We start from the raw sequence: 26,548 nt of genomic DNA, 5'->3' as shown, positions 1-26,548 counted from the left end.
TTGCCCTCTTGAGATGAGATGATTACCTAATGACACTTTGGACTTTTGACCTCAGAGCTATAAGATAATAAATCTGTTTCATTTTATGCCATTACATTTGTAGTGACTTGTTATAGCAGCAATCGGAATCTAATACAAGCCCTTTAGTTTATAGCAAGGACTTCACTCTGAGATGGGAAGCCATTGTAAGGACTTGGGCTGAGGAGTGACCTGATCTGACCTAATAGGATCATTCTGGATGCTGTGTTGAGAATAGAACAGACAAGAAGGATTCCTTCCTTCTAGATTTTAGCTTGACTTCTCCATATTTTGTTGAGAGCTCATCAATTCATTTAAGATTGAAAAAATAATTTCACAATTTTTGTAAGTCAAGGTCTCTCATCTATTTTGTTGTCAGAAATGAAAGTCTGATGTATACTTTAAACTTCTATGAAAAACTCATCAAATTTGAAAAAATAAGATAATTGATTGCCAATGCCCCAATATATAGAATCAAATAACAGAGTTTGAAGCAGATTAATTTAGATTAGTGAAAACTGGTAAAGAGACTTTGAAGAATACTTTAAAATTATTTTCCTTATAATAAAGAGAATACAAAAAAATTTCAGGTGACATAAAATGCTTCTTATGCTGTTGCCCTTTTCAAGTCCTAAAAAACATAGTGGTGCCATTTTACATTTGCCATTAGAATAAATTCAAAAGCACTTAGTTACACTGGGCCCTGCTCAGAGAATAACTTTGCCTAAAAATAAATGTGTTCATAATGACATGGTTTCAAGGAAAAGAGCTAACTTCTCCCAAAATGAATGAAGATGTGAAACTTCACTTCAGCAATATTCACAATAGTGACAGGGACTGGGCTATGGTGAAGGGGATGGAGATGCTGTTTACCTTTGCGTAAATCTTGTCTAGCAAGAGTTACCAGAGGAATAGGCAGAAACAGATATAAGAAAGACTAAGCTGTCGATATATCTAGGTTACAAATTGATCCAAAATTTGAGAAGGATGTTTTAAAATATTAAATGATCTATTTATGTCTAAACATACGATAAACACTTATTAGTTTGCTTGTTGCTTTACTCTAATGATTCCACTATTATCTTTTCTACTCCTTTATTATTATTTTAGAGACCTTATTGCCTCTGCACAAAGGGGAAGAGGGAAGAATTCCTCTCAAGTTCTACTTTTAAAAGGATCAGGCTCATAAAAAAAACACAAAATAATGCCATTTGCAGCAACATGGATTGATCTAGATATTCTCATACTGAGTGAAGTAAGTCAGAGAAAGACAAATATCATATGATATTGCTTATATGTGGAATCTAAAAAAGGGTACAAATATTTACGTATTAAAGAATTAAATATTTATTTCTTATTTACAAAACAGAAATAGAATCACAGATGTAGAAACAAACTTATGGTTATCAGAGGGGAAAGCGGTGGGGGCGATAAATTGGGATATTGGAACTGACATATACACACCACTATATATAAAATAGATAAGGACCTACTGTATAGCACAAGGAACTCTTCTCAGTACTCTGTAACGGCCTATATGGGAAAAAAATTTTTAAAAGAGTGGATATATGTATATGTATAACTGATTCACTTTACTATATAGCAGAAATTAACACAACATTGTAAATCATCTATACTCCAATAAAATTTTTATTTTAAATCAAAAAGAAAAAGGACCAGGCTCTGCTCTAGACTATATATGGTTCTAAGCAGCGAGGTTAAAATAGTTACAGAATGAGTTACTGGCTCAAACAAGGATCAAAAAGATATTTTCTAACTTTATGAATGATATTCTTATAAAACATTCCATAGACAAACATTCTCAAAAACATAAATTAACCTTTAATTATATACACGAATGGAGAGGGATAGGTGGTATTAATAATTTAAAATAGCTAATTAAAATAATTTATATTTAGCTTTGGAAAGCCTTATGATTCCATCCACAGTTTTTCTTTCCTAATTATGTTTCTCCTGAGCTAATCATAAATTTAATTTTCCATTCTTGAATGCAGAGTAACTGATTGTGGAAAGAGATGGGTCCAGCATTTTGGTGGGTGGAGGAGAGAAGCTGGTCTAGGGCTAAAATTTGAATTTGGATAATTCCTATTTAAATATTGAGAAGTTGACTGTATTGTCAGGTCATCAGTGTTTTTGATCCAAAATTATTATTCACTATAACAGAGTCCCTTGTCCCAGTCCTTCCCCGCTCCATTTCTTCCTTGGTCAGGTAAGACAACTATAGCCTCCTCAGAGGTGAGAGTGGGGCTTGTCTCATTCAAATTATACAGCTACGGGCTTCCCTGGTGGCGCAGTGGTTGAGAATCTGCCTGCTAATGCAGTGGACACGGGTTCGAGCCCTGGTCTGGGAAGATCCCACATGCCGTGGAGCAACTAGGCATGTGCCACCACTACTAAGCCTGCACTTCTGGAGCCTGTGCTCCACAACAAGAGAGGCCGTGATAGTGAGAGGCCCGTGCACCGCGATGAAGAGTGGTCCCCGCTTGCCACAACTAGAGAAAGCCCTCACAGAGAAACGAAGACCCAACACAGCAAAAATAAATAAATTAATTAATAAACTCCTACCCCCAACATCTTCTAAAAAAAAATATTTTACAGCTACTCATGTGCTGGTGGGATGTGGTGGTGGTGGGATGCTGATGGGGTGGAGGTGGGATTAATGTTGGGGAGGCAATTTCAGTGTTCCCCACAGATAGCTTTAAGACACTATGGTGGATAAAAATTTCTTTAGATGTTGGTCTATAAAGAGATAAAAGAAAGACTTTGTGGTGTGGTTGAAAAAACTGTTGGGTTGGTTCCAGTTCTGCCCATTGGTATTTGCAATCCCTGAGATGTTCATTGATCTTTTTGAGACTCAGTGTCTTAGTGAGTGAAGAGGGGGTAATACTATTTGCCTTACTTACCCCCTAGGGTTGCTGTGAAGATCACATCAGACAATATATGTGAAAGCACTTTGACATTTATAAAGTATTATACAAATGAAAGATGCTGTCTGTTGCTTTAGCACTCAGAATAATTGAGATTTAAAGAAAGCCTACTGTGGCCATAAGGCAGATTAGGATAAAAGAGTTGGTAAAACTCATTACTAATACAAAATTTACTCAGAGTACATGCCTGAGGTATTAGCTCTGTGAATTAAATAGCACAGTTTTTCTTTGTTTCCTGTGAGAGTGTCCTTTTGGGTGCCTCTGTGTACAGCGCTTGGAGTTTCCAGTACTCCGATCTGCTTCCTTTGAGTCAGCCATCTACCATCTGCCCGCATGCTTCTGGGCAGCCAGATTGCCTCCTGAAATCTGATCATCCCCAGTCTCCCTCCAGAAGCCACACTTCTTTTTAAATTAGAAGGACTGCTCCACCAAACTGTGAGCACTCTGTCCTCTTAATAACTCACTAGCTCCTGTCCGGCAAGGCAGAAGTACACTATGGTGACAAAGAGGCAGGACAGCTCTCTTTCTCTGCTGATTCATAACATTGTAGATATATCCCAAGTGTAACTGGAAGCTATTTAAGGGTGAGGATCATACACTGATATTTTATGCTTAACCTTCAACCCAGTGCCTTACACAGTGTAGATACTCAGTAAATATTTGCTGAATTGATTTGCTAAGAAGTATATCAGGTAACTTGCTTTATGAAGGCTTTTAAGCCTAGATTATTAGGTTATTTACTTAATTATAGAATCAATATTCTATCTATTTAAATATGGGATTATAGTGAAGCAAAGTCCTGCTTGGAGTAACACCTTGCTTTTCTCCTTATATTACTTGCTCTTATACCCTGCTTGTGGCTGGGTTAGAAAGCAGGAATATGTACAAGACAAAGGAAGGAACTGAATTGGTTGGAGAAAAAGAATATTTAGTCCTTACTCTGGAACTTAAAAGAATGAGAATGATCCCAGTGATGAAATACTTGAAATATTAAACTTTTGTTAATATCAAAAATTCTATACTGTCATATCACTCTTTTCTTGCCATTAGGGATCTGGTAAGGGATTCTAGCAAATTGGAAGTAGTCAGCAAAGTTGAAGCATTTAAAATTCATAATCAAACTATCTTTTCAGGGTATTGTTGTTAAAGGTGGTTGATGTTTCTTAATGTGGTTTCTTTTTTAACTTCAAATTATAACAGCAACATTTTCAAAAAAGAAAAAGTGCATCCATAATTCCATCATCCTGATACTATTTTAATTTTTACCTATGTCTCCCAATCTTTGTCCAAATGTATAGATGTTTTATATATTTGTCTTTCTCCCGTGCGTGCCATTTTCATTTCTGAGTTGCCCTGGGAGGATTGTATCTGCCAGACGGGGGCTCAGAATTTCTGAATGGCTCCAAGAATTCTAATCTATGCTGCTGTAGAAATTGACCAGAATGGTCTGACATTACCGGGGGAGATATGTCCTCAAATCTAGAAGGACTGGGTGGGAGGCTGAAGTAGAATGGGACTATGGGCTTTAAGAAAGGGAGTAGGGGGCTTCCCTGGTGGCGCAGTGGTTGAGAGTCCGCCTGCCGATGCAGGGGACACGGGTTCGTGCCCCGGTCCGGGAGGATCCCACATGCTGCGAAGCGGCTGGGCCCGTGAGCCGTGGCCGCTGAGCCTGCGCGTCCGGAGCCTGTGCTCCGCAACGGGAGAGGCCACGGCAGTGAGAGGCCCGCAAAAAAAAAAAAAAAGAAAGGGAGCAGGAACCTCATTGGAAAAGGCATGAAGATTAGGTTTTATAAGGAAAGATGTAGGTAGGTATTTAAGTAAAATAATTTCAGATGCCATGAAGGTCTCTCTTCCCATCCAACCAAAACAAGCAAGAAACAAAAAATAGAAACCCAACCAAAGTAATCAATCACCACAATAAAAGCATCTCTAGTTAACATTAAAATAAAAGCATTACTAGTTAACAAATACTTGAAATTAGTTTAAGAAAGCGATAAGGTTTAAAAGAAAAAATTTTAAATATTGTAAGTTGTTATAAGTTTTACTGAAGGGGCAAGAGAGGGTGGTCTTTGATAGGAATTGGGAGTTAGGGGCATGCTACAGCCCCTACGCTCTTTTCAAGGAAGAAACGGTAGTCGGAAAAATAAGGTATAGGACAAACCTCATCGATTCTCAATTTTGCTAGACTCAGGTTCTTTTGGGTTACTTAGGGTACAGAAGAAAGGATTGAGAGAAAGTGAAACGGCCAAATAGAAATCATCTGAAAACTGCGATAGAAAAGAACCTTGCCTCTTCGGACGCAAGCTGTGGTGAATTGCCTTGTGGGGCTCTCTGGCGCTCAGGACTGTCACCGCCGGTCTGGGGAGGGTTCAGGGCAGGGGAGGGCCCTGGCTGCGGACGAGGAGGATGCCCGCCTTCGGTTCCCAGCGCTCGTGGAGGTGTGCTGGGAGCGGGCGGCCCCGCGCACAGGTGGCCAGGGCCGCGCCAGCTGCGCGCCGCGCTCGCTCAGCTGGTGGGCCGCCAGGCGTCGCGCTGGAGCCGCGGTTGCCGGGGAGACCAAGCGGGGCGAGTGGGCGGCGCGGAGCCGAGCCGCAGCCGGGCTGCCGCCCAAGTAGCCGGACGAGAGTTGCGGGGAGTGGATCCCCGGGCGGCGCGAGGGGACGGCGGGTCCTGGGGCAGCGCGAGGTGGCCGTGGAGCCGCGGGGCAGGGCCGGCGAGCCCGGGACGCACCTGGTCGCAGCTCAGCCTCCGCGGAGCCGGAGGGCGCGGGTGCCGCACTTGCCTCGTTTGAGGCTCCCACCGTCCCAGCCCCGCCGGGCGGACTGCGGCCGGGCGGCGGGTCTGGGAGGTCCGGGCTGCCCCGAGAGCTCAGAGAGCCCGGCCCGCTCCTCCGCTGCCGCGACGAGGAGCCGGGCGGGCGGCGGGCGCGCTCCCCGCGGCCCCGGAATGACTTGTCGGGGCTCCCCTCTGGCGCCTTTGCTGCTCCTCTCTCTGCACGGTGAGTAGCCCTCCCCTCCCCTCCCGGTGGGGCCTGGCGGGGCCGGTGGGCCGGGGGAGGCTTTCCGCGACGCAGACAGCCTTCTCGCCAGGGCCGGTCTTCGGAGCCCAACTTTCTCGGGGGCCATATTCGTTGCTGTCGGCCGAGGCTCCCGCGCCCACGCGGCGGCTGCTGCCCAGCCGGCGCCCCCTGCCTCGGTCCGCGGCCCCCGCACTGCTCAGGTGTTCCGATCCAGAGGTAACTACACCCGCCACCCGGTTACCGCCGGTCCTGAACCCGGCGCTGACTCCGACCCCGCTCTTTGCCCCTTTTAGACAACGAACTCCCTTACTTACTGGGTCCAGGGAGAAACGGGATTTAGAATCGTTTCCGTTGTCAGGCGGCTGCAGGAAAACTGGAGATGCTTTTAAAATAATTTGGAAAACTTTAAATTGTAGTTTTCCCCAAATCTTTAACGAGCATATGTAGGTTATGACGGAAAATGTGGTCTTTATTTTAAAAAATAACTACGGTGTGCTACACTAGATTAGAAAACAAGAATTTATTATTTTTTTTATAGTCTAGCTTCTTCCCCAAGGGATTTAAATCGACTTCCAAAAATACACAGAACATAGCAACATAAGAACAAAAGAAATAAACATATGTTTAATTTTCTTATTAACTGTCTTTAAAAAAATCTATTTAAGTTTAATTTTCTAATTTCTACTTAATCTTTCTTATATTTTATTTTCTATGAATAGTCGTCATATTTAGATCCTGATTTTCATTTTCTACACTGCCCTTTCTTTTTGTGTGTCCTGTCCTATGGAATCAAGTTTTCTGTTCCATTTAATTGATTGTTGAGATTTACTGAGATTTATTCTGCAGGCTTTTATTTAAAAAACAGGTTAACTGATTTATGGAGTATTGTGGTTAATACAGTTTCTTTCTGGAGATATCAGTATGTTTCCCATAATTTTAGTTGCACTGATAGTGTACCCATAGATCTTGAAGTAACCTAATTTTAGCCGACTTAAATTGTACAAATTCAATTTAAGGGGTCCATAGGAGTAATAGAAGGAAATAATCAAAATTACAGATAACTTCTCTGGACTTCATTAGGTATATATTTAGTGATGATGTGTAGATAATAAAGTGACATCAGTATGTGCATTATGTAAACTTGTGATTCTAAATTAATTTTGTCTGGTTACTACTTTGAGAGGGCCAACATTTTTCTCTGTCCTTCCTTTAGGTATGAAATAAGATAGAGTAAATGGGCTTTTAAATAATCCCTTGGACATAACTGAAATTATTATAAATATTACTATAAGAACAACTGAAATTTTTGGTGAGAAATTGGGTTGTTAACCTTTGTATATTACAATAAATGCCACCCTCTTCTTGTAAATAGCATTTGTGTATGGTTTGTTTTTGAATTGTTAGGCAGTACTTTTAAAGAGTTGATGAAATTTGCAGAATCAGCCTTACAAGGTCATCTGACGTGTTTCTTTTCCTTCAGCAGAACTATTCCTAAACCATACTAGGATGTTTTTAAAGACTTCCAAGGACATTTCAGCCTTCGTGGTAATCTATTCTGTAGAGGCACTTTTCACCCTCAAAAAATGTGTTCATTTGTTCAGCAAGTGTTTACTGAGCTCCCACTCTGGGCACTTGGGTGTCTGGTGGGGCAGGATGGTGGTGGAAGACAAAGATGCACAAGAGTTTGTCCACAGCCTGTAAGGAGTTTGCAGTTTTAAAACAAACTGTAAGCATGCACAAGTGATTTATGATACAAGGAGTATATGATGAGTGCCATTTTTTGTTGATGATATCAAGGGAGACTTCATGGAAAAGTTTCCTTTTGATCTGGACTTTGAATGAGTAGAATTTGAATTGGCTGAGATGAGAGTGTTTGGCTTTCCTAGCCAAAGGAACCGCCTGGCTGTAGGATATGAAGTGGAAAGTGCAGGGGCATATTCTGGAAAGGCCAGGCTTGTAGCTGCTGGAGCAGGAGATGTATATGCGAGGCAGAAAGGGCTAAAAAGGTAGTAAAAGGATGGTAGAGAACATTGAATACTGAGTTTGGGCTTTATTCAGTGGGCCACGGGTAGGCCACTGATACTGTTTCCATAAGATGGGGAGGGGATGAGGGTGAACAGCTGTTGAGTGCCCAGCATAACAGTTTCCAGGAGGGTACCATGTCCTGACTGTGTTAAGTTCTTGAACCAGTCAATGGTAAAGTTGGAGTGAATGAACTAAGGCCCATTCCTAGGACTTGCAATGTGGAATGAGGGGAAGAGTGGATATCGGGTGGAACAAAGTTGGGTCCATTATGAAGGGAGAAAAGGGAAATGGATGCTAGATAAATAACCATTATAGTAGTGGCCAGTACAATGGGAGAATGCACCAAAGGTAAAATAGGCTCTTACATTTTTGAGAGAAAATGGTTGTCAAGAAATTTCTGTTTTTATTTCTGTTTAAATCTCTGTGGAGTAACTTCAAAGGGAATTTGAATTGAAAAGTTGACTTCTGTATAGTTCTACCAGTGGGTTAGATATATCTAAAGCATTTCTTGTATTACTTCTGATTCCTTGAAATAGCAGGTAACCTTCCAGAATCTGAGAAAAATATATAAAAGATGACATAAAATGAAAAGAATTATGAGCTCCGATTGTTAGCATTATGAAAAATTTATTGTAAACTCCCATTTCTTATATCTAACTTTAATTATGGAACTGCTTTGGAAGGATTCACTTCTTATAAAAATTTGTAGTTAGACCTACATGAAAGGTGACAGCCACTGGATGAAAATTTTAGAGAAATTAAGTTCAGTATTCAACATGGACTACTCAGGAAGCAATTTAAATATTAAATCACCAAGCGCTTTAAAAATGTTATGCTTAGAACTGTTGTCAGACCCAAGGTAATGATGCAGTGGGTAAAGACTTCTCCCCACAGTAACAGTATGTGGCACATTTTCAAATGTGTTTTCATACTTCGATAGTGGAAGCATTTATATTGAAAATTCTCATTTGAATCTTTATACTTAAGCCATGTGATTTAGTGTCAAACAAGGTGATGTGCTGGTACACAAGATTCTTTAGTTGCTCTGAGTTATACAGAACACTGGTGTGGGATTGAAAGTTGGGAAAATTGTGGCGTTCCCCTAATTTCTCATCTAGAACTGGACTATTTAGAATAGGGATTCTGAATCTATTGTTAGCTATACCAGTGGTACCAGTTTACATGTTAGGCAGTTTGAGGTAGGATTGCTGACTTTCTAGTAGTCTGATGACCTCAAGTGAACCCTATCCCCTCAATTTCTTCCTCCTTTGTTTGATGAGGACTCCCTGGCACTTACACATCTAAACCCTGTGGTTTGAGGGCAGCCTTAGACCATCTGGAGGCTCTGAAATCCTCCCTTGATCGTACTTTGAGAGAAGCTAGTTAAGAGACGCTGTCTGTTCTTGGGTGATATTCAAAACGCCATCTGATTTGAGCTGATTTTGGTCTTAAAAATGGAAAGTTAATTAGTTTACTTATTAAGCTGATCTTACTAAACTGGAAGGATTTCTTCCTGTTAAACTTTGGGTAATTGATTTCCTCTGTACCTGGTTTCCTACCATGTAAGAAAGAGACTGTAGTGGTAGTTTGCCTCTGTGATGGTTTTAAAATTTCAGAAATGTGAAGTCAGTCAGTGTTTCCTAATTTTACAAATGATAGGCTCAGTCATTGATCTGATACCAGTTCATCATTACCATTATTGGGTACTACATAGGTGCTATATGGTGTGGCTCTGCCTCACTCGTGTTATAGGAAGGTCACATTTTCATAAATATCATTAATTTTTTATTTTTATAGAATAGTATTAAGCCAATGCAATTTGCCAATGTGAACAAGAAGTCTATTCAATAAAAAATTCTTAGAAGTTGTCTACTTACTGGTTTCTCTTCAGTTATCATTTTCATCTTGGGAGAGGTAACAAACTGACAAGGTTAGATGCACACTTTTATTTAGAAAAGCATTGTGGGTAAAGAAGTTGAGATCCCAGAAGCGCTGAGTTCAGGAAGTTCTTGTACCACAGAACGTTTTTTGGAAGAATCTTCAGAGAAGTAGGTTAGCATTAATGGCTAATAACTATAGTGGATCAGGATTTAGAGTTGGGATAGATGGTTAAAGTATAATAGGTTTGTGGGATTGGAAATTCAATATTGTTTTTTCATGGAGGGTCACAGCTATGTAATAACACAATTTGACATTGTGAATGTCACTCTAATGTAATGGGCCTACTTCTGGGCCATTCTTAAAAGACTCATTAATCCAAATTTTTTTTAAAAATGAAAAGAAATTTAAAATTCCATCAAAGTCTGTTGAAGATCACACCAGTGGAAACTTAAGAAATGTTCAAATTTAGAGTTTGAGCTTTATCCACCTTTGCCCAAAGTCTCCCTGTTCGCAGCAGTAGCTCATGTAAAATCTGTTCTCTCACTCCTGTTTTCTCATTAATGTTGATTGTTTTCTCTCCTCATCCTCCCCTTCCGTTTTGGAGAATGTTATGTTCTTTTAGTAGCATCAGATTCTTCCTAGGTAAATAAATCTAGCCAGTCATAGCTCCTTTCAGTTATTCAGCTCTACCTATTCCAGGATTGACATTAAAAAAAACAAACCCTGCAGCCAACCAGACAGAACCAGAAATCCCCTTAGAAGCTAGAATTGGTGGGGGTGTATGAGAATGTGGACATAGTTCTATGCTAACAGTTTTCCCTTGTTCCGTGAGGTTAATTTTACGATATAATTATGGGTGTGTATATATGTATGTATGTATGTGTGTACATTTTCCCTAAAAGACAGTACCATGCCTGGCACAGAATAAATGCTCAGTAGATAATTGTGACTGAATGAGTGAGCGGTTACAAAAGCAGGTGGTACTCCCGTGTGCTTGGAGTACCTGAAAAAATGCTTTCTTTTTCTTTTAAAGAAAAAGAGAATTTCATTAAAATTTTCCTTAAGGATTTGGTTTGGCTATCAGCTTCAACTAATCTTTAAACCTTGCTGTATGTTTTGTGGAATAGAGGTGCTAGAGTTCTATTTTCATAGTCTTTTCAAATTCTATGATTTTAGAAGTTTATTTAGAAATGCTGTATTCACATATCTTTTAAAATTGATTCTTAGCTTATCTTTAATCCTAAAATTTTGAAGTTGTCCAATTTGAGATAGTTTTTTCTTAAGGAATTTCTGAAGGTTTTGCTCCACGTAGTGAAGAATGATGTTAGACTTTTAGGAATCCATTTAGAACCTCGAAGTTTCCCATTTACGTCACTGGTATTCTTCGTCCTGAGGGCCTGTGTGTTAGAACTAGTCTCCCAAGAATGGAGATAATTAATTAAAATTACTCCTCATGTGGTCTAAGCCCTCTCTCCCCCTCCCCACATCATGTGTATAAAGTACTAGAGAAGCTTTTTTAGAAAAAGGAGCATTAACTCAGTAAGCCTCATGTGGGAGGTGTTATAACCTCCTCCTGGTGGAGATTGTTAGTTGTCTTCCCCGCCCATTCCCTTTCCGTCCTTTGAAGGCTATGTATTTCCAGCCATAGTTTCTTCCAGCTGTGATTCATTCCTTTATGGACCATGCTCTCAGTCTGCAGTGATGTTTTATAGCTCTCAAAATGTCCAAAGTCTTCTACTAATCATAACTGCATCCTCAACAGTGTGCTTGCAGATGCCTTAAGTATCATCATCATTTATTTCTACTTTTTTTAACATCTTTGTTGGGGTATGATTGCTTTACAATGGTGTATTAGTTTCTGCTTTATAACAAAGTGAATCAGCTATACATATATATATATCCCCATATCTTCTCCCTCTTGCATCTCCCTCCCATCCTCCCTATCCCACCCCTCTAGGAGGTCACAAAGCACCGAGCTGATCTCCCTGTGCTATGCGGCTGCTTCCCACTAGCTACCTATTTTACATTTGGTAGTGTATATATGTCCATGCCACTCACTTACTTCGTCCCAGCTTACCCTTCCCTCTCACCGTGTCCTCAAGTCCATTCTCTACATCTTGTGTCTTTACTCCTGTCTTACCCCTAGGTTCTTCATGACATTTTTTTTCCCCTTAAATTCCGTATATATGTGTTAGCATACAGTATTTGTCTTTTTCTTTCTGACTTACTTCACTCTGTATGACAGACTCTAGGTCTATCCATCTCATTACAAATAGCTCAATTTCATTTCTTTTTAAGGCTGAGTAATATTCCATTGTATATATGTGCCACATCTGCTTTATCCATTCATCCGATGATGGGCGCTTAGGTTGTTTCCATCTCCGGGCTATTGTAAATAGAGCTGCAATGAACATTTTGGTACATGACTCTTTTTGAATGATGGTTTTCTCAGGGTATATGCCCAGTAGTGGGATTGCTGGGTCGTATGGTAGTTCTATTTTTAGTTTTTTAAGGAACCTCCATACTGTTCTCCATAGTGGCTGTATCAATTTACATTCCCACCAACAGTACAAGAGGGTTCCCTTTTCTCCACACCCTCTTCAGCATTTATTGTTTGTAGATTTTTGGATGATGGCCATTCTGACTGGTGTGAGGTGATAACCTCATTGTAGTTTTGATTTGCATTTCTCTAATGATTAGTGATGTTGAGCATCCTTTCATGTGTTTGTTGGCAATCATATATCTTCTTTGGAGAAATGTCTATTTAGATCTTCTACCCATTTTTGGATTGGGTTGTTTGTTTTCTTGATATTGAGCTGCATGAGCTGCTTGTAAATTTTGGAGAGTAATCCTTTGTCAGTTGCTTCATTTGCAAATATTTTCTCCCATTCTGAGAGTTGTCTTTTTGTCTTGTTTATATTTTCCTTTGCTGTGCAAAAGCTTTGAAGTTTCATTAGGTCCCATTTGTTTATTTTTGTTTTTATTTCCATTTCTCTAGGAGACGGGTCAAAAAGGATCTTGCTGTGATTTATGTCATAGAGTGTTCTGCCTATGTTTTCCCCTAAGAGTTTGATCGTGTCTGGCCTTACATTTAGGTCTTTAATCCGTTTTGAGTTTATTTTTGTGTATGGTGTTAGGGAGTGTTCTAATGTCATTCTTTTACATGTAGCTGTCCAGTTTTCCCAGCACCACTTATTGAAGAGGCTGTCTTTTCTCCATTGTATATTCTTGCCTCCTTTATCAAAAATAAGATGACCATATGTGCGTAGGTTTTCCTCTGGGCTTTCTATCCTGTTCCATTGATCTATGTTTCTGTTTTTGTGCCAGTACCATACTGTCTTGATTACTGTAGCTTTGTAGTGTAGTCTGAAGTCAAGTCCAGGAGCCTGATTCCTGCAGCTCCATTTTTCTTTCTCAAGATTGCTTTGGCTATTCGGGGTCTTTCGCATCATCATTTAAGTATCATCAATTTTAAGTATCGTTATACTAATCTTTGTTTCTTTGGACCATGCCCATCACTATCAGTTATACAACTTTTAACAGCCCCTGTTGGTCAAGTTCATTTGCCAGAACACAAAATACATGGCAAAAAGAGAGACTGAAGTGTAGTGAACATCGCTTGTTGCAGAACATATTCAAATCAGGCTAACATTTTATGCTTTCATTGGTTGAGAAAGTTTGTAGTACATTTCACTTATGCGTATTGCCCACGTATAAGTACAGATTGCTATACTTGCACTTGTTGGCCAAGACTTAAGGCAGTAAGAAAAACACATGAAAAATGTGTTAACAGTACACTGCAAAGATTCTCAAACTTTTTGGCATTAAAGATTATTGGGACCTTAATGATTATAGAGGACCAGAAGAGCTTTTGTTTATGTGGGTATGTCTATCAATATTTACCATATTGGAAACTAAAAATGAGAAAATTTAAAAATATGTATTAATCAATTTAAAAACAACAATAATATATCCATTACATGTTGACATAGTATATTTCTATGACAAGTAAGAATTTTTCCAAAACCAAAAAATATGAGCAAGAAGAGTGGCATTGTTTTACATTTTTGGAAAACTCTTAAATGTCTGGCTCATTAGAAGACAGCTGGATTCTCCTATCTGCTTCTGTATCCAGTTTATTATGAAGTGTTGTCTTCGTTTGGTTGAACTATATGAAGAATATCTAGCCTCACACAACTATGTATTTGGAAAAGGAAGGAGTATTTTGATAGCATTTTTAGATAATTTTGGTTATTCTTCTTTGATATTCTACCAAAACACTTTAAGTGGTAGTAACTTAAAGACTGGTTGCAATGAAGAATCAGAAACCATATCAATAAACATTTCTTACTCCATTATATTAAAGTCCACTTTAATAAATATTAAATATTGTACTTTAAATGGATCTTTTACTTTTTTGTAACATTATTCATTGATTATTCAGTTGAATAATTATTCGGTTGAATAATAATATTCGGAAAATATTGGTTCACTTATGCAGACCTTACAAATGTTGACATGTATTACATTTTATAAAATGTAAAAAAATAATCACATGTTAATATCACCATTGATCTCACCAGAACAGCCTTTAAGTATTGGGAAGCCATTAAGCTCACAATGGCAGATTCAAGCTTTCCAGATTTTACTATTTACTCAAATTTTATCTTTGGCAACAAACAGTTATCAGTTATTCCCCTTGAAGTGAGAGTCTTACTTTGTTCAATTTTGAGGAAATGTCATCCAGGTACCTAAGTCTGAATGATTAGTCTGTCAGTTGTTCTTTCAAGTACAAGTCCTGATCCGTGGAAAAAGCGAATAGTTGAATTAGCCTTGAGCTCCAGCAGCTGCCCCAGCGCTTCTCCTTGGGACACCATTTGGCTCTGGTAGCCACACATGAGATTCATGTTTCGTTCTGCCCATTCGGTCACACAGAATATTAGAAAAGGTCAAGATGTAATGAAAATGCTGTTGTTGCTTCACAAAGACATTTTTTTAAAACTGGTTTTCCTTTCTTAACTGTGAGTGCGTGATGGTGATGACTACAATAACTTCTCCCACGGTTTCGTGACAGTGGCTTGACTTGTGCCAAGGCACCAACAGTTTTACCCACCACTGCTTCTGCACCATCCGTGCAAATGTTAACTAAAGCAAAGAGGCAGGTAACACTTTACCATTATTAAGAAAAAAGCTTTTACCTCATGGACTTTCTGTCAGAATCTGGGAGACCCCCGTGGGTCTGTGGACTAGACTTGAAATGCTGGTGTACTGTGATGGGATGTTAGTTTCTTTTTTTAAAAAAGTGTTTTAGAGACAAATAGCCACACAATTATTCTATGTTATGGGGGATGGCATTAAATGGAGAATGCATGCATTAAAAAAAATAAATAATAAACTCATTTAAAATTCTTTATTTTTGTATGATAATTTTTTAAATTATAAAAGTAACATATCCTAAAAATTCAGACAATGCAGAAGTGTTTAAGAATTGACTCAAACCCACCTCCACCCACCGAATTCTCTGCTTTTACTGTGCATTGTTCTGGACCTTTCTTTAACCACAAACAAAGCCTGCATGCACATGTAATTTTTAAAAAAAACTAAATAATGCCATAAATACTGTTCTGCAACTTATTTTTAAAACATAACAATTTAGGGCTTCCCTGGTGGCGCAGTGGTTGAGAGTCCGCCTGCCGATGCACGGGACACGGGTTCGTGCCCCGTTCTGGGAAGATCCCACATGCCACGGAGCGGCTGGGCCCGTGAGCCACGGCCGCTGAGTCTGCACGTCTGGAGCCTGTGCTCCGCAACGGGAGAGGCCACAACAGTGAGAGGCCCGCGTACCGCAAAAAAACACACAAAAAACCAAAAAAAACATAACAATTTAATATGGGTATCTTACCACATCTGTTACATGGATCTACCTCATTCTTTTTAGTGACCATTTAGTATTTCACAGCATGTATATACTGTAATTTATTTAGCTGTTTCCCCATTATTGGATATTTATGTTGTTTCTGATTTCTTGATATTAATGATGTAGTAAACATCTTTGTACATATAACCTATAAATTTGTGTAGGTATTTTTGTAGTCTAGGTTGCCCAAAATGGAGTTTTTTGGATGTACACATTTAGCATTTGGGGGGAGACGAGCACTGTGTAAAAGTTCATGGGTTTGTATAGTCAGACAGGTTGGGTTTGAATTCCTGACTTATTTATTTGTTCTATGACTTTGGGAGTGTTATGATGTCCTGAGCCTGAGTCTGATTATCTTGTATCAGTGCGTTGAGAAGTACTAAATTAAATCAAATGACACATCTCTCAACTGTCTAGCATAGTGCCTGGCATATAGAAAATGCTTGGTTAGTAATAGTTACTGTTATAAGTATTGCTAAGCCCCAACTTGAGTCAGGAGGCAAGAGTTCTATCCAGGGTTGTCAATGGAGGTGTGACCTGGGACACATGATACAGCTCTACAGGCCTGCTTTCATCTGCAAAATGAGGGATTAGGTAGGGTAATCTCTTCTTTTCCAGCTCTGTGATCTCATGATTCTTTAACTTGGCTTCCAAGTATTGAGAATATTGGCAATAAAATAAGCTGGAGATAATATATGACTGGTGTTAACATATTTTTAAAACTTTTCCTAAAATAGTTATATGACTTTCTTCTCCCTCTCCCCCATCAATATAATGAGACTTTATGGTGATATCTGTTCTGGGAATTAAAACCATCTTCATCTGTTGTAGAAACTTTATAAAAAGTGGTTTCAAATATAAAGAATTATATTTTAAAATTAATTTCTGTTCACTTTGACTCAGGCTATGTACATACATCTTTATTTTCTTAAATCATTTATAGCATAGATAGGTATCGTACGTGTCAGGAGAGGGTCAGTTGTGAACAGGCTTTAAATGTGACAGAAAAACTTTTTACCACAATCACTGTATCCTCATCCTTTAAATTGATTTTTAGGACCTTTCTCTGCTTTTATCTCATAATGACTTTTCTTGGTCTAAGCCAGGCATAGGTGTGAAAATTTATCTATACTGGGTTACATGATGAATATAGACATTTTAGTCGTACTGCTGTTGATTAAAGGTGAAAAGCCTGTGAGCTTTTAAAAAACAATGAGTTTTAGTCAGGGAGGTAGTGATAAAAGCTTTGGAGAGATGTGGTTGGGCACATCTTAATTCTGACGTATGTCATTGATAGTGTTTCCCAGCTGTTCTTTGTGCATTTTCATGAAAGAGAATGTTTTTATACAAAGCTAGGTGGTCTCCCAAATGGACAGTTAGTCACATTAGCGGAACTTTCAAATTAATTCTGAGATTCATAAACTCACTGCCTACTGTGTTTTCTTGGTAAGTATGGTTTGTCTTCAGATCATTAAATTTTTCCTGAAACTAAAACACACTAGTAGAGAAGGTTCTTGAGGTTTGTACTCCAAAATAGTTATAGAAACTTAAATATGATTCATTTTCATGAAAATATTTTCTGAAAATGTGACTTTTTTACGCGGGCCTCTCACTGTTGTGGCCTCTCCTGTTGCGGAGCACAGGCTCCGGACGCGCAGGCTCAGCGGCCATGGCTCACGGGCCCAGCCGCTCCGTGGCATGTGGGATCTTCCCGGACCGGGGCACGAACCCGTGTCCCCTGCATCGGCAGGCGGACTCTCAACCACTGCACCACCAGGGAAGCCCCTGAAAATGTGACTTTTAATTCTTCCTAATTCGTGATTTCACTGTCCTCAGAGCAAGACATGTTTCAGTTGCCCTTTGATATCTCCAGTTTCCGTGTTAACATTTGCACTTCTTTGGACAAATGAATTGTGCTCTTCCCTCCTCCCTCCCTGGTTACTTCGAATCCAGGGGGTTGAGTTGTCTTTCTCATTAATAAGAAAGTGCAGTGTTGTGAGCCACTGGGAGCTGGACCAGTAAGGTCTCTTAGAGCCCTTTAATTCCATAATGTCCTTGATCTGATGAAGCCGCTCAGTAAATCTCTTCACAATTTCCACCACCAAGCCATCTGCCTGCACTGAAATAAATCAAATCTGCTTATTCCGTCAACGTCTAACGAATATTCTATAAACTGATGATGATGACCATGAACACGAAAATAATTTGCAATCTTGAGCACTTCCTCTTGAATTCTCATCTCAGATTCTCTTGACATAGTGGAAGTCGGCCTGCCAGCTTTCTGTTTGACTTGAGAAAGAGGGTAGTGGAGCCCTTTCCCTAACTGCTTGTGGTGTAGTTATCCCAGGTACAGTGAGTGCACTTCTTCAGCTTTTCCACATTCAGATTAAACTTCACAAAACCTTTACTTGCCTTTCTACTTCATATATGCTTGCTAATATGTAAACACACACATAGTTATCTAATTTTATATGCGGCAGTTTGTATATATACGTGTGTGATGTGTGTGTATATATATATACACACACACACACATATACACACACATATATTTATAATTAAACCTCAGGCAGACTGATTTTATGTGTGGCCCAAGCTTCTGGTGTTCTCCAGACTTTGGAGACTGTGGCAGTCATGCTGTACCAGTGCATGATCCCATGGCCTGTGCCTCGGCAAAAATAATTCATTTTTTTCACATCTGACACCACCGAATCTAAACTGTTTCTTCTCAGCGTTCTTAATTTCTTGCTCTCCTTTCTTTCCTCACCACCTTCCTTAATTTAGATCCTTATCATTTTAAGTTTACAGTATTCTGACAGTTTTCTAGCGGGTCTTTATTTCACCTTTCTTCTCTTTGATCCATCCTTTCGTCTCTGCCAGGTTGCTTTTCTGTCAAACACTGTTTTCATTATATTTCTCCCTTCCATCAACAGCAATAACAACCGCAAACTCCGAAAATCTTTAGTAGTTACTCAGCCTTTTCCTTTATGGAACTAAGTTTACAGTAGCTTCCCACTTTCTTCTGACATGTTCCTGCTGCCTTTCTAGAATTTATACGTTGTTCAGTCCACTGAAGAACGTTGACATACAGAGTTATTTTTTGGATTATATTTCAAACTTGTTAAACTTATTAGAAAAGAGAATAGTGACCAGGACAGTGTAATATACACAAAAATAGTGTAGAAATATTGAGTACTACTTAGTGAATTATCGTAAGTCATATACTTAGGTAACCATCATCTAGATGCAGTGGCATGCATTGCCCACACCCAATAGCCCCAAAAGACTGTCTCAATCATCCTACCATTCCCTGCTCCCCAAAGGTAACCACTTTTTTTTTTTTTTTTTTTTTTTTTTTGGTACGTGGACCTTTCACTGTTGTGGCCTCTCCCGTTGCGGAGCACAGGCTCCGGACACGCAGGCTCAGCGGCCGTGGCTCACGGGCCCAGCCGCTCCGCGGCATGTGGGACCCTCCCGGACCGGGGCACGAACCCGCGTCCCCTGCATCGGCAGGCGGACTCCCAACCACTGCGCCACCAGGGAAGCCCTCTTCTCTCCTTTTTTGTTATCTCCCTCTTCCTCCTGTGTTGCCACTGCCATCTTTGCCATCATTGTCTCCGTCTCCTTCATTAATATCATCCTCATCGTCTGGAACTGAGGTTAGATTCTGAATCTCATGATCTTAATTTTACCATTATATAGTACTCTCCCTTAAAAATAATAATTTTAGTCTTATAATAGTGTTTTATATTGCTGAGTACCTTGCATCATAACACCACCACCTTACATTTGTTTTGTACCAGGAATTTTAACCCATGGTCCAAAAATGGTTTTCAGAGATGTCACAGAAATTTTTGTGTTGTACACATTTGGTATTTTTCTTGGTGAGAACATCTCAACTTTTAAAAGTATATTCTTTCATTTTCCAATAAACTGTTGAGAAACCTACTCTATGTACACCACTGTACGAGGCATTGTGGGTCATACAGAGTATTCAGTATGGTACCTGGTCTTAAAGAACTTAACACACGTGTAACTATAGGTAAAACTGTAAGCGCAGTTACAACTTGGAGATTTATGTGAATCAGAAAAGGAGTAATTGTGGAGCGCTTGTTGTCAGAATCGTGTGTGGAAGTTGAAGTGCAGATATGTAGTAGTTGAAGTGTCAGGCGCAAGAAGGTGGAGCCAGATAGTTAATGGCCTTGTGCACTGCCTGTCTGGTCTTCATCCCAGTTGATGAGGCATAACACCTTTGTTTTTTCTTTATTCAGCAGTTTTTAAGGAAAAAATAAAACAAAAAAAAGGAGGGCTTATTATGCTCCAGGCGTTTGGGGATAGAAAGATGAATAAGTGTAGGAGTCCGTCTTCAGGACTCCATGAGTTTAGTCTAAAAGACAAACATGATTCAGCTCATTATTATTTAATTTGTCACACTGATATGAATGCAGTGTTGTCTCCTGCTCAATCCTCATTCTTGTTTTGACCAAGCCATGTCATTTCCCTAGGTGGTATGGTTCTTGGGGTCTTCCAGCTCTGCAGCTGGCCACTTTCAGCATGTGCTGGAGTGATGTGGTGGAGGTAGTGGCAGAAGGCAGATGGAGTCTGAGGCAGCGCTCCCGGTTCCCTAGGGCCTGCATGAAGTGTGTAAGAGACCTAGTAGTGCTTGTGTGTCCGGGTGATAGAGGTCTGAGGTTAGAATGAAGAAATCCATGTGTGTAGGAATTTCAAGATCAGAGGCAAATGGTCAGGACCCCTGAATAAGGATGGGAACCAGCACGTAGCCACCACTGTTCCCCATTCAACACCACCACCACCACTGGAAGGAACATCCCCACAGAGCACCAGTCTTAACTTACTGGTTATTAGTCTGGGAGTAGCGAGTTAAGATACTCTACAGCAGAGGCCAGTAAAGACCCAGAGGACTTTGTGTGGATATGAGGGCCAGCTTTCTTCTCTGCCTTGGGGTAGTTTGAGGACTCTGTCTTTCATGCAGTCAGATACCATCTTGAAGAAAAGCAGGACGAGGGGAAAGAAATCTGAAAGACGGAGCGTTTATCTGAGCCATCCAAAAGAGACATCTATGAGATTACTTAAAGAAGGTGTTCAAATTATTGGAGCAGCCTTAGATGACCAGATTGGGCTGAATTGAGTTATCCCCCTCACCCCCACTACCCATCTGGTTTTGGGGTGGGTTGTTGGGAGGTGAGAAGTGGTAAGAAGATCATATCAGTTTGAGAGAAAATAGACTGTTTCTTTGAACATGCTTATTTATTAACAAAGAAATGCAGACTTACTTATTGCTGTCCTCTTGGTAACATGTGGTTTAGATGCATGGCCAATCCCACAGAATCTAGGGTCCTCCTCTAGCCAGATGCGCCCACCTTGAGCTTTGTCCTGGTTTTTAACTGAAGCTGACGTACCAACATGGCAGCAAATGTGTAAACAGTTGCAAGAACTGTATGACAGTGGTTTATTGAATCTCAATAAATGATCTTTTAAGAAAAGCCTCTTTATTTGCTTGATCACTTGGAGTGCTTTTAAAAAATACTTGGATCTGGCAGGCTTTTTCGATACTGAGGTACCCACAGCGAACCGAATGTGGTTAAACAGCTTGGAACACTGGAGTTGAGTAGACTCTGGGCACATGTGCCAAAGGGTTGGCAAGCCAAGCCATCCTGCCTCCAGTGCCAGCTCTGACAGGCTCCAGCTCTGCTGCTCCACCGCTTCTAGATGCCTCTCTAAGTCAACACATTTCTCCTGCTTTTAGTGTCCCAAGTTTCCAGTCTAGATGTCAAATTTCCATTAAGGTCATAGCTGCCATTATTTGGTACCCACCATGTGCCATGCATCACCCAGGCATTTTAGGTACATTTACTTGAAGATCCTTAAGACAAGCCTGTGAGCTAGATGAATAATAGCCCTGTTTCCAAGCGAGAAAGTTGACTGTGTGGTTGGAGAGTAGCGTGAATTTCAGTACCTGGAGTTAAGTGCCTGGAAGAGTAAGATAATATGTAAAGTGCCTAGTGCTGTGTCAGGCTCAGACAGTCAGTGACTGGATTACATTTTATCTTTTTTTTTTTTTTTTTTGCAGTACGTGGGCCTCTTACTGTTGTGGCCTCCCTCGTTGCGGAGCACAGGCTCCGGATACGCAGGCTCAGCGGCCATGGCTCACGGGCCCAGCCGCTCCACGGCATGTGAGATCTTCCCGGACCGGGGCACGAACCCGTGTTCCCTGCATCGGCAGGTGGACTCTCAACCACTGCGCCACCAGGGAAGCTCACATTTTCTGTTTGAAGCTCTGACTTTGTGGTGATTTTGTCCCCATTCTAGGGCCTAACTGGAGAAGAATTTGGGGAACTTTTATATGAGCTGTGTGAGCAGGGCTTATAAAGACCTTTAGAACCCTAAGCATGCAAAGATTATGGTGCCCTTCCTGTGAAGCTCAAAATAAATCCTAAACTGTAAAGCAAGAGTCAGCAAGTCAAGCACAGTTGTGATTTTTCCTTCAGGAGGACTGCTTTAATCTTTGTTCTGAAATATCAAATATCAACCTTAAAAAACCCTCTCTCTCCCTCCTGCCTTGTTGGTGCCTTAGGTATTTGTTTGGTGTGCCTGTTGGATAATACAGCATGAGCCATAAAAGAGTTTAGAACTTTGTTTTCATTTATTTCAAATAAGTTGGCATGGTAAATTATAAGTTCTCACATTCAAAGGGGAATGATTGAAAAATAATTATACCAAGAAGAAATTGTGCTTGGCCTTTGTGTTAGACACTGCACGTGGTAGGATAGAAGTGCACAGCTCCTTTCCAGCCTTCACTGAGTTGACAGTTTTCAAGGAGGGAAGGGAGGAAGCATTTTTTTGAATGCCTACTAGGTACTAGCCCTTCAAATGTACATTATATAATTAATCTTCATCACACCATTGCATTATTTCCATTTTATAAACAAGGAAAAGTTAAATAAGGTCACACCTCTAGTGCCTTTTGGTATCCAAAACCTACCCTCTTCTTGCTTCAGGAAAAGGAGAGAAAGAAAGCACTGTCATTTCAACTTGAAATCCCCTTTCTTCCTCTTTCTTCTGGGCCTGGAAAATAAGGCTTATGCTTCCAGACCGAGGTTGGATGTCACCTTCCATGTGGTCTCCCTGAGTTGGCTTTTTCCCTCCCTGTCTCCATAGAACGTTGTTCAGACGTTAGCCTGTCCTGTTTTCTGTAGTCTACACGCTCTGCTTTGTTTAACCCCCCTCTTCCTTCCTTACCTTTAGGCACTGTGCCTGGTACACAGCCAGTGCTTAATAGGTATTTGTTTCATAAATCATAAGTGATAATTGCATAGCTCAAGCTGTAAGAGCAACTGAACTTCAAAGAGACTTTATGGAACAGCAGGGAACTAGCAGAGTCTTGCAGTATCTGAATAGGATTTAGCCGAGCACTAGGGAGGCGGGACACGGCAGATTGGGGACGCTGAGTGTGGCGACAACATCAGAAGTGGTCACATGGAAAGGAGCCTTGCTAGCTCCTGTTAGGAAGTAATGTGAGTTAAATTTGGATGCCACGTTTATTATTTCAGCTCTTTGAAAACTGCCCCAATGATATCTCTTTTCTTTTGTTTCCTCAAAATTAATTATCTTTTTGTAGCTATGGCAACTCATTTGAAGCTCTGTTATGCTTGTAATCTGTACACATTGAACTGTTTGCTTCAGCATTCTAAGCATTTTCCTGCATAGTCAATAATTCTATATTTACAATGTTCTCTTCCTTCTGGTGAAAATTGGCTTTTCCCTTTAGATTTCTAAAGATGATTTAAAAAAGAATTAGGTTTGACAGCTTGACTAATGATTTACCATAAATGACCGTCGTCTTTGTCACTAACATTCACGCCATTATTTGCTTATACTGACATATTTCTAGACTGTTTTTACTTTGAGAACTTTGAACACATGACGCACACCACCCTGGTTTCCCTGATTTCCCTGGTTCCGAGGACCCGTACACCCTCACCCCTGAGGGTCCTACACCTCCCACCCTCCCTGTCGGGCTCCAGCAGCCCAGCGGGACACCTTTTGTGCCTCCTGCCTGGCTCTGTGGTCCAGCCGGTTACACTGTTTATACCTGCTCTTCCCGTGTGCTGCTCATCCTGTTGCTAGCCTTCCCAGCTCAGCCTTTTTTCCTGGTTGTCTTTTATGTCCTGCTTCTTGGAGGAATTTTGCACCTGCACCCCAGCCCATCTAGGTAGACTAGATGGCCAGGTGGTTCCGTGTTTTCTCCTCTTCTTTGGTCAGAGTATTGTTTAGGCTTTGAATCTTTTTCTTCATTGGAAAGTGAGGCACATGACACCTACCCCACTGAGTGATGAAGAGATGGCCCTAACACATGTGGTACATAGGAAGAGTCTGTAACTCTAAGTCCCTGTGTCGTCTTGAAATGCTTGTTCACTTATAATGTAGTGATAGGTTAAGAATCATGTAACTGACACAGAAAGAAATTATGTTAAGAACTTAAGTTTCCTTAACTCATGGTAAACGTGCTTTTTAAAGCTTTTACAACCTTTGGATTTGTGTTTATGTTCTCCAGATAGATCAGTTTCTTTAGTGAAGTTACAACCTGTGCTGGGTTTCTGTCTCCGTAACACTTGCAGTTAGTTGTGTTAGATAAGCTGGATCTTACACAAGAATTTGAAACGGACTCCCGTTAGTTGTATGGTTTTTATTTGTAATTAAGTGACTCCCTGTTACTAAGAACAGTAATAAAAACTTTAACAATTTCGTCTGAGACAGTCATTGCTTAGTATTACTTATACCACAGTACCTTACGGTGGGAAGGTGTTCAGGAAAGGTTTATGGACCCAGGAAATGTTTATTTCGCTAACTGAGAAATAAACTTCTTTTTTGAGGGCTTTATTAAGAATTACAGCTGATGTTTATCACCGGTAATAAACATCATCCTCGATAATGCTTGTTTTTCATTTTCCTTTTACCTTATTTTTGTACTTTAGAAATGTAAAATTGTCCCGTTTGAATTGTGTTTATTTTAAAAATACTTCTAGGTTGTTTTAGTACTTACTAAATAGTTGTTTAACTTCCAATGTATATACTCATACATTTTAGGGGTAATAAAAAGGTATATAAATAAATATTGATCCATTTGCTTCTGGGTTTAATGTTGCAAATTTCAGACTAGAAGGGGAAAACTTCTTATGTTTACGGTGGCTTTTTGTGAACATTTCTGCAGCTGTCATACAGTTCCAAAACTGTATATCCGAAAAACACCTTTAGTCTCTGGTTTCTCTTCGTTGCTGACCTCTTTCTTCCTTCCCCTCTTGCCTCTATTCTGGCATATTCTGGTTGTATAATAAGAAACCCAGAGAGGTAAAATGTTAAGTGGCAAAGTTTGGACCAGAATCCAGGTTAATGCTCTTTCCAATAAAGGCAAATAATACAGCCAAGCAATGTTTCAGTTACTTTTTCTGTCTTGTTCACATTAATTTTAACCGCTTTAGGGTCAAACATCATCTCTTCCTAGGGTCTTTCTGTCTCTGTCACACCACCACCTCAACAAAATATTATACAAGAGGGCTTCCCTGGTGGCGCAGTGGTTGAGAGTCCGCCTGCTGATGCAGGGGACACGGGTTCGTGCCCCGGTCCGGAAAGATCCCACATGCCGCAGAGCGGCTGGGCCCGTGAGCCATGGCCGCTGAGTCTGCACGTCCGGAGCCTGTGCTCCGCAACGGGAGAGGCCACAACAGTGAGAGGCCCACATACCAAAAAAAAAAAAGAAAAAAAAATATTATACAAGAAAATTGTACATATACCATGAGTGTACACAGGTGTGTATAAATAGCGCATGTGTTTGTATAATTGTGGTAGGATTATTTAAACACAGTGGAGATGTGTGCACATATATATATATATATATATATGCACACACACACACACATATATATGTGTGTATATATATATATGTGTGTGTGTATATATATATATATGGTACCCTGCCCTTACTACAATTATGCTTCTGTCATGTCCTCCTATTCCAGACTGGGTAAGACAAAACAGACAAGAAAATACGCAAATTTCATTTCAGAGTCTGTAGCAGCTGGAGTGAACTCAAACAGATGGGCTTTTCCACCCTGATTATCCTAACTTCCTAAATTTAGAAATACATGCTTTAAAAAAATGTAAATTACCCCAGGGGGTGGTGTAGCACATGCCAGGCAGTGCTAACCAGTGCAAATAGATGTCATCTGCTGACTTAGATGAATCTCAGCTCCCACTTCTGTGTCTCTGTTATTTCTTTTCCTTTAGATTTGTTTTATGTCACTGCTTTCCTTTCTGAAAATGTAGTGTTAAGCCTCTTTTCACATATAGGTTAATATTATTTAACATTGGTGCGATTTATATAGTGTCTTAAACCAAAATAGTGTTTAATCTGTCTTATTACTCAAAGTTCCTTCGAATTGGTGGAAAAGGATAGGAAAGAGACATTAGATGAGCAGTTTCTTGTATCTTACCTTTGCAGCTAACTAGCTGGGTGAATTTGGACAAGATACTTACTCTACCATCAAATGGGTGGACTGGACTCAGTGGTCTCTAACGTACCTTTCAGTTGCAAAGTTCTTTGTTTCTGAAAATTATCTATATCTATAAATTATTTTGTGTAGTGTTGTGGCCTTAAAATCTAGCTGAGTGCCTGGTACATAGCAGGTATGTAATAAACATTGTCAAAAGCATCAATACAGC

General features: G+C 40.1%; 1 protein-coding gene across 2 annotated transcripts in view; it reads left to right on the top strand.

The window, feature by feature from the left end:
- Positions 1 to 5,609: 5,609 nt before the first annotated feature.
- Positions 5,610 to 26,548, top strand: part of IGSF11 (immunoglobulin superfamily member 11) — a 141,452-nt gene continuing 120,513 nt past the window's right edge. The window contains exon 1 of one of the 2 annotated variants that reach the window (XM_029215091.1): positions 5,610 to 5,964. In XM_029215091.1, coding sequence (XP_029070924.1) covers positions 5,913 to 5,964 — 52 coding nt within the window. In that variant the 5' untranslated portion in view covers positions 5,610 to 5,912. The remainder of the gene's footprint in view (positions 5,965 to 26,548) is intronic. The other variant, XM_029215092.1, reaches the window with a different exon arrangement.

Source organism: Monodon monoceros, unplaced genomic scaffold, assembly GCF_005190385.1.
Source record: "Monodon monoceros isolate NGI ecotype Baffin Bay Population unplaced genomic scaffold, NGI_Narwhal_1 Super_Scaffold_11, whole genome shotgun sequence".
Taxonomy (NCBI): Eukaryota; Metazoa; Chordata; class Mammalia; order Artiodactyla; family Monodontidae; genus Monodon; species Monodon monoceros.
Note: the sequence above shows the minus strand (reverse complement) of the source record. Positions and strands in the feature narration are given on the sequence as shown.